Source organism: Sinocyclocheilus rhinocerous, unplaced genomic scaffold (genome assembly GCF_001515625.1).
Source record: "Sinocyclocheilus rhinocerous isolate Xijiao unplaced genomic scaffold, SAMN03320098_v1.1 scaffold1214, whole genome shotgun sequence".
In the NCBI taxonomy this organism is placed as follows: domain Eukaryota; kingdom Metazoa; phylum Chordata; class Actinopteri; order Cypriniformes; family Cyprinidae; genus Sinocyclocheilus; species Sinocyclocheilus rhinocerous.
In genome coordinates this window covers 454,542-463,385 of record NW_015627891.1, presented here as the reverse complement: position 1 = coordinate 463,385, position 8,844 = coordinate 454,542, and the positions used below count along the sequence as shown (strand labels likewise).

Genomic DNA, 8,844 nt, shown 5'->3' with positions numbered 1-8,844 from the left:
TATATATATTATTATTTTTTTTTTATGAAAAAAATATGTTGATGACATTTTAAGTATAATTGTAAATCAAGTTTTTGCTGATTTATGTGTATAAACATTTTTTTATAGATTTGTATATTTATTGAAATACAAATATTATAAATATATGTATTACAATTAAAAATGGTCTTAAATAGACTTCATTTTCTGTGTACAGCATATTATTTCTTATTTCTTTCTTTTAATTAAGGGGAAACGTGAACCTGGACATGTTCTTGTGAGATTTCTCCTAATAACATGCTTTTATGTTGCTTATGTAACCATATAAGTGCACTATTCACCATAATGTCAGAAAAGGAGGTTTTTAGTGAGCTTCTGCATGTGGGCTTGAAACCCTGTGGTTTGGTAATTGACCTGGACATCTTCAAGAGTTCAAATACGGCAGTTAGCCTGGTGACTGCTGTTGCACCCGTGCAGTGCCAAAGTATGGATTATGCAATGCCTGACTTTAAAATTACACCATTCCCATGTCTAGATCAGTGTTGTATCCAAGTTATAGTCATGTTCCTCTTAGACCTTAAAGCCGATTGCTTTTAACAGATTGCTTTTTTAAACTAAAGGAATATGTTGATGTAGACTCACTCAGTATGAATCTCTTCTTTATCACCCCATTCATCATGTCTGTTTGTTGGCAGGTGGCTGAGGGCAGAACAGGTGTTTCTGTGAGGTGCCCATCAGAGAGAGAGCCTTCAGTGACTAAAGCTTAATAGAAATTAAAGGGCAGGCACAAGCCGACTGCACTGAAGCAGATATGTGTGGTCTTAAAGAAGGAACTCTATACAGAGTTTGGCGGATTTTTGTGCATGCTGTCATCTGTTGCGTAAGCCTGTGTACAAATGGGTCTTGAAAGGGCTGTTTTTTAGGAAAGGACAACTAGGAACATTGTCCTGCATAGGCCAGCTGTGACAAGGAGACAAGAAACTAAATATTCAAGCATTCAGGGGACCAAAGGTAAAGTTTTATTCATTAAATAAACCGTAATTATTGGTCAACCAGTAATCTGAATATAGGGAAATGTCCCTCTGAATATTTCTCAATGTCTTCGGTTGATTAACCTGCTCTACTACTGTATGTTCCTGGCTGTGACCTGGCCCTTGATTTTATTTTGTACTTTTGCTTTCTGTAAATTCATTGTACCTCACACAATATTGTCATATTTCAGACAGTAATAATATTCACCCTAATCAAATCCACATTAACTGTCAATAAGTTTCATTTTGGACATGCTGTGCTAATTACATAGCTTTATATTTAATCTGTAAAGCGTCTTGTTTAGAAGTAAAGGACTTGTGAAACTCAAAACAATTTATGAAATGGTAAAAATGTAAAGGGTAACATGAATGAGTGAATCAATGAATTATAAGGAAAAATAAAACCATTGTTTTTACCAACAAATATGAGAACCCCTTTAAAATGTGACCTCTTGCCTTAACCTGACATTACTGAGAAATAATCTTGTCCTTTGAACACAGTTCAATATTTCAGGTATCTGCTTTTATTTTATAGTTGACTCTTGATAAACTCTCAAAAAAGTACAACAGCTGTCACTGGGATGGTACCCTTTCAAAAGTTGCATCTTTGTACCTTAATTATCCCTAAAGGATGCATTTGACATATTTTTACCATTGGTATCTTCTGAAAGGGTACTGCCCCAGTGACAGCTTTTGTACTTTTTCATTTTTATTTTCTGAGAATGTATATACTGAATATAATGTGTTCTATTGTGTTCACACGACTAAAGTAAAAGTATGATATGAACATTTTAGATTTATAATTCACTTTCACATTTAAGAGGATTTACACAGGATTCTATGTTTAAAACCAACATTTAAAACCACTGCTAAAGAAAACACACTTATGTGTAATTGGACCTTTGACTCAAAATCTTATACTTACTGAAATACAGCCCTTGTGCCAACTAGGCTACCCCTATTTCCCTTGTAGCTACTATTACAGAAATGTGACTTTTTGACATTTTCATTTTATATTTTTGCAATGTCAAGTATTACAATATAACGCTTAAGAGCTATCCTTTTTTCTGTGCAGTGGGGTTGTTGTGCACTCTTGCGCATTTAACGCGCTTGGTGTCGGAGATCCCCAGCGCCTGCCTGTGCGCGTCGGCGCAGTTGCGCATGCGCGGGGAGCTCCCCGTGCCCACCGACTTGTAGCTTTGAGCCCAGAGCGCGCGCGGGTGGCACACAGAAGCACCAGGGCAGACAGCGCGCAACGTTACCATGAGCCTCCCCGCTCCGCCGGTAGAGACTCCACTCGCAGAGAGTGCCCACCTGACGAGAGCAGCGCGACACCCACAGCCGCACGATGCCCGGGGGAAAGAGAGGGCTGGTGGCACCGCAAAACACTTTCCTGGAGAATATCGTCAGACGCTCGAGTGGTGAGGAGCACGCTTATGCTTTCTGAAATGCGTTAGTCACTTGATATTACAGTGACCGTGTTGCTCTGCATTTACATACTGATTAGTCAGTAATTCAAACTAACAACGTAGTTAATATGGAGCTGTTTTGCACAGTTATTTGTATTTTCATATTGCATTTAATATATGAAACATGGACGGTATGATGGAAAATTTTAATGCTTTAACTTAATAATAACGTTTTTTTTCTTTTAGTTTGTTTAATTTATTGTGATTTCTTTCAATGCATTATTTACACCATGATGTTTGTTGTTGAGTTATTGAGGCGTTTTTGAAATAAAATACGAGTTAAATAAAGAAACTTCACGAAGCAGTCTTCATTGCAAATGCACTTTATGTAATCTAATAAAAAATATACATTTTTCACTGTGCTGCAGAATTAATATTTTAGAGACAGTATTTATTTAATCTAACGTTTATTTATTATTTATCTAACTCCAAATCTATTTATTATTTTGAGTCAAGTGAATTTAGTTCTTCAATAAAACATAATTAACAAAAAAAAAATTGTAGAATTTTAACATCTGGAGAAATGTACTAATTCTAAGAAACAATAAAACGTTAAGCAGCCGTAATTGAGAAAATTATTGTGTACTGTTAATTATTATAACCTATGCAGTTTAATATAATTAGGCATTTCTCCTTCAGTTGACTAAAAAGGCACTCAATGTAATTTCACTCCACATCTCTGCTCCAGCAGCACATCAGGACTGGCATGAAGTCCGTTTGATGGTTTTTAGGGATCTGAGGCAAATTGCGGACTGTTGCGTTTGCGACCACTAGAGGGAGCATCATCTCTAATTTCCTGTCACAGTAATGCTGTTTGTGTCTGGTTTCTTTATAGTGCATCAAAAACAACACTTATCTGAGGATTATAGTATATAACACATGATAGTTAAAGTGAGGAAAAATATTTTCAATGTAAATCTAATAAGAGGTTTTAAAACATCCCATTCACATTCTGCAGTAAGAAGGACAACATTTTGTAGCTTTGTTTTTCGAGCTTTTGAAGATCTACATTTTATAGAGAGTACACCAGATGTTGAAGTAGATCAGTGACAGTAATTTACTGTGAAGCAAAGACTGGGAATGCATTAGTGTGTGTCAGATCACTAATTCCTGCTCCCTCTTTTATTCTTTGTCATCTTCTCTGAACCTTCAGAGACAAGTTTCTTGCTGGGGAACGCTCAGATTGTGGACTGGCCTGTAGTTTATAGTAATGACGGCTTCTGCAAGCTGTCTGGATACCACAGAGCAGAGGTCATGCAGAAAAGCAGCACATGCAGGTGAGTGGCTATACACGTGACAATAGAAATCTGTAGGAATATTGTTACACAGTTCATGCTGTATTGAGATCTCTGGTTTTGCAGTACCTTAAGGAGCCTGTTGAATAAAACAACAAACGAGTTTAAGACTGAAGCTTTAAATTATTTGTTGTGGATCCATGTGGACTCATTCCTACAAAACCAAGAAGTGAAGATGTCATAATCTTGAGGCGTTACATCACTTTGGCTCTGCCTAATGTAGTGGAACGTGTAAAACGAATCTTGAAATCTGTGACTTCACTGGTTATTCTTTTGTGAACTGATGTAAATGAGTTTGGTATTAGGAATTTGGAATTTAAGTTTAAATAGATGAAAGTATCTTTTTGGCCAAGCCATGATCTGGCATCGCAGTGGCAAAAAAAAAAATCTAATTTCAATAAGTGGCTGTCATAAAGTGCTGAGCCACAGATATACTGTCTTTAAAGCATCTCTTCTTGCCATGCTTACAACGCACAATTTTGTGTCATTAATAAACTTTTATCTGTGACTGCAACAGAAAGAAACAGGCTAAGATGTAATAATTGGTCACACTGTGCTTCATGTGTGTGTTGCATACGAATTTCAGCAAATCTCTGTAATCTTTTAATCTTTGTTAAAACATTTGACTGTAATTCTTGTCTTTTGGCAAAATGTGGAAATCTGAATCTTGAACATCATCTGATCATTTTGCTTGCTCATATGACTTCCTGAATTAATTCGAATCTACATAAATCCCACTGAAAGGATTGACAGGAGGGAGAACTGACCATTTCTTCTAAAACCGAATGATTTGGTTCGAAAATAGGAGATTACTGTCTGTCTGTCTGAATAATCTCTCTCTGTAGTTTTATGTATGGGGAGCTGACAGACAAGAAGACCATAGAAAAGGTGAGACAGGCCTTTGACAACTATGAGTCCAACTGCTTTGAAGTGCTGCTGTACAGAAAGAACAGTAAGTGAGACTTCAAACAAATGTATGAACACAGGCTAACACTTCTAAAGTTTCTTACTTATGCTGGTGAATGCATCAAAAACAATTAACATTAAAAATGTCATTTATTCCTATGATGGCAAAGCTGAATTTTCAGCAGCCATTACTTCAGCATCACATGATCCTTCAGAAATCATTTTAATATGCTGATTTGGTGCTCAGTTATTACTGGTGCTCAATTAATAATAATGGTTCTTCTTATCAATGTTGAAAAAGTTTTTTGCTGCTTAATATTTTTGTGGAAACTGTGTTTTGTTTTTTCAGTATTCAAAGTTCAAAAGAACAGCATTTTTCTGAAACAGAAACATTTGTGACATTATAAATGTCATTACTTTTTTTTAATCTTACAGACCCCAAACTTTTGAGTGGTATTGTATCACAGTTTCTGCAAAAAAAAAAAAAAAAACAGTTTTCAACATTCATACAAAAGAAATATTTTTGCGCACCAAATCAGCATATTAGAATGATTTCTGAAGAATCATGTGACACTGCAGACTAGAGTAAAGGCTGTATAAAATTCTGCTTTGCCATTTTGCCTGATTAAAAAAAAAATCCAAGAAATCCAAGCCATATTTAGCAACTGGATTATGATAGATCCTTGGAGGTGAGCTCTTTTGACTTGGGCATACAAATGTGCTCATATAAATGTATTGTAATCCAATAAAACACAATATATAGTATACTATGGTATATATATTCTATTGTTTTACTTAATACAGGAGCATGTTTTCAATATCATATATTGGTTAGAAGAGTCAATATAAAAAAAAATCTGAACTAGTTTTAAAATGTGGCGCTGTCAGAAATCGTATGATAATGCTTACTTTGACATCTGACCTTGTACAGGAACTCCGGTGTGGTTCTACATGCAGATTGCACCGATCCGAAATGAAAATGACAAAGTGGTTTTGTTCCTGTGTACATTTAAGGACATCACTGTCTTTAAACAGCCTATTGAAGATGAAAGCACCAGGGGTGAGTTTTACACTCACATGCGCACATATAGGCTACACCTATATTGCACATAATCCACTTGTAATGTCAATGATTCATTCAAAATAGATTCTCTAAAAGTCACAGTTTATATTGAACATGTAATGGTAACAGACTGGCCAATAGTGCTTGTTGGGTTTGATTTTGTTATGACAGATAAACACTTCCTCTAATGTGCTTATGTCATATAAATACATATTTGTTTATGATTGGCAAGCGCTGCCAGCTTTTTCCTTTTGGCACTCACACACAAGTGTTATTTTCAAGCACTGTGTGTGTGTGTGTGTGTGTGTGTGTGTTGGTGGGAGCTTGTTTATTGAGCTGAAAAAAGTTATATAGAGTCTGATTCCAAAACTCCCAATAGTGTTGGCATAGACATTCTGCTTTGGCGTGTGTGGGTGAATTTCATAAAACCTTTTTTAAACAAGGTCCAGGTCATATTTCACCCCAAAAACAAAAGAAAGAAATAAGAAATTATATGTTTCAAGAAACAAGTGAAGGCTTTTTTTTAGGAGCATTATGTTTTGTTTTGTTTTCTATTCAGCTACTACACTATTTTGATGACAATTAACAGCATTCTTTTCTTTAAAATAAGACAATTACTGTGTTACAGTAATCAATCACTATTGAGAATAAAGGGGAATTATGTTACAGTAATGAGAATTACATTTTTTATTATGCTAAATGACTTTGGGTTGAAATGTGATGTGAACATGTTAGCATGAGATTCACCAGTGTGTGTGAGATGAGCTTTACACACATAGGAATAAAAGAGAGAGCGATTTGAAACGGCTCCATACAGTGTTCCAGCAGTTATATTTCATTGTAAGATCATTGCAGCAGTGACAGCAAACATTTGTCGCACTTTTACTCATATCTGAGCCACAGAGGACTTATGTTTTGTATTAATGTTTTTGTTGTGTGCTTGTACTGTTCAAAAAGGTCAGTAATACTTTAATACTTCTATTCAGCAAGGATGCTTTAAATTGTACAGTTAAAGACTTGCAATGTTACTTGCAATGTTACATTAATCTTCTATTTCAAATAAATGCTGTTCTTTTGAACTTTCCATTCATCAAAAAATACTGAAAAAAAGTCACATTTTACACAAAAATATTAACAGCATTGATAATAATAAACAAATCAGCATATTAGAATTATTTCTGAAGCGTCATGTGACACTGAAGACTGGAGTAATGGCTGCTAAAATTCAGCTTTGCCATCACCGGAATAAATTAAATTTGAAAATACATTAAAATAGAAAATTGTTATTTTAAATTACAATAATATTTCACAATATTACTATTTTTACTATATTTTTGATCAAATAAATGCAGACTTCAAAAATATATATAAAAAAACTTTGCTCGTCCCAAATGGTATTTTTATTTATAATATCCACAATATTTTCATTAATTAATCAAATCAGCAAACTTAACAAATGACAATGAGCTTGTGAAACTTCTTGTATAAAATGCCAGATTCATGCTTTCATTAAAGCACAAGATGCTCAGTAAAATAATAAAAACAATTTCAGTTCAATTCATTTGTACACAATTTTTATTAACGCAAAATACTGAATTTAATTCAATTGTGCAGATTCTTTAATAAAAGCACCACAGAATTTAATTGAACTGAAAGACACATGTAATGTATATTATGAACGCATTGCATCTGTCTTTCAATTCAGAGTAGCATTTTTTTATAAAAAACATGTTTATTTTAGGTTGGACCAAGTTTGCACGTTTGACTCGAGCGTTGACGACCAGCAAAAGCACCATTCAGCAGCTCACGCCCATGAGCAGAACCGACATCACTTCGCACAAACACTCCAGACTCGCAGAGGTGAGAACACACACACACACACACACACACACAGGCAGCATTTGCTTACATCCTTGGCTGTGCAGTACAAGGTTATTCAAAACTTCATCTCATGGAGGACAAACTTGTAATAGAATCACACACACACACACACACACACACACACAGGACGCTGCTGTAACGCAATCTCACACGTTTCTGTTGGACAGCAGAAGTCAACAGTGAGCTGCCAGAAGCTGCTATTAATAATTAACACTGATGAGGAGTGTATGTGTGTGTCCCATAACCCCTGTTCAAGTTTCTGCTTTTTCTCATCTGTTGGTCATTGCTTTAAATACTCCAAAATTGGCGCCTTTCACTTCCATTGTACGGTGTGCGTCAATGTGGCCTTGAAGTTTGCCTTTTTGTGAGGAAAATAAGGAGCTAGTCAAAAAATTTTTTTGCCATAAATGTGCCATAGATGCTGTTGATTGAATCTTTGACTTGAATTTTTTTTCTTTTTGTAAGCTTTAAATTTTAAAATTTGTTTTAAAATAGTTTTTTTCTTAAATATAAAACTAAGGTCTCCTCTTGATTAACACTGACATAATTATTACTATTCAAAATGTAACAGACAATATGCAGCCATTTTGCAGGTTTCTTTTCTTGCATCTCCATTAAACATATATTTTTGCAACCAACAATTTAAAAATAGTGCAGATCGATAAATGATCTCAAACGATCTTTCACCCCCCATTATCTTCTGATCTTCATTGTCTCTAGGAGGGAAATTCTGTTAAATCTCATGTTCTGTTTAAACAAATATGCATTGTGTATTGTCCAAGGAAGAACAGAAAATTTCCAGTGCTAGTATTAATATTTAATACAAACTCACTTTCCTGAAGGCTCACTGTATTTAATTTCATTTTTACTCTCAGTCTCTTAAAGGGATAGTTCACCCAAAAATGAAAATTTGAGTGCACTGTGTAAACAATGAGTGATGTATACGCGCGAGAGATCACTTCCGGCGCTTGCGTAAACTACGCACACCTCATGCACCGGATGCCGTGCGCGAACCCAAAGACAGTTGGACATAGTGGTATATTAGAGGTAAAAAATTATATAAATACTGTTCGGTTTCTGACACAAACCGATCGTTTCGTGTCTTAGGACATCAATGTGTCGTCACGAGCCGCAGGGTTAAATTTGGATTTGTCTGTGCATGTTTTTTTTACTCTCATAGATTTTGTTACCATTGCCATGCATTATAAGACTGATAGACT

The 8,844-nt window shown here is 35.2% G+C and overlaps 1 protein-coding gene across 2 annotated transcripts in view; it reads left to right on the top strand.

The window, feature by feature from the left end:
* The first annotated feature begins 2,240 nt into the window (after positions 1-2,240).
* Positions 2,241-8,844, top strand: part of kcnh5b (potassium voltage-gated channel, subfamily H (eag-related), member 5b) — a 38,528-nt gene continuing 31,924 nt past the window's right edge. For both annotated transcript variants that reach the window (XM_016548158.1, XM_016548150.1), the window contains exons 1-5: positions 2,241-2,431; positions 3,633-3,756; positions 4,620-4,726; positions 5,612-5,740; positions 7,485-7,603. In XM_016548158.1, the coding sequence (XP_016403644.1) occupies positions 2,359-2,431; positions 3,633-3,756; positions 4,620-4,726; positions 5,612-5,740; positions 7,485-7,603 (552 nt within the window). In that variant the 5' untranslated portion in view covers positions 2,241-2,358. The remainder of the gene's footprint in view (positions 2,432-3,632; positions 3,757-4,619; positions 4,727-5,611; positions 5,741-7,484; positions 7,604-8,844) is intronic.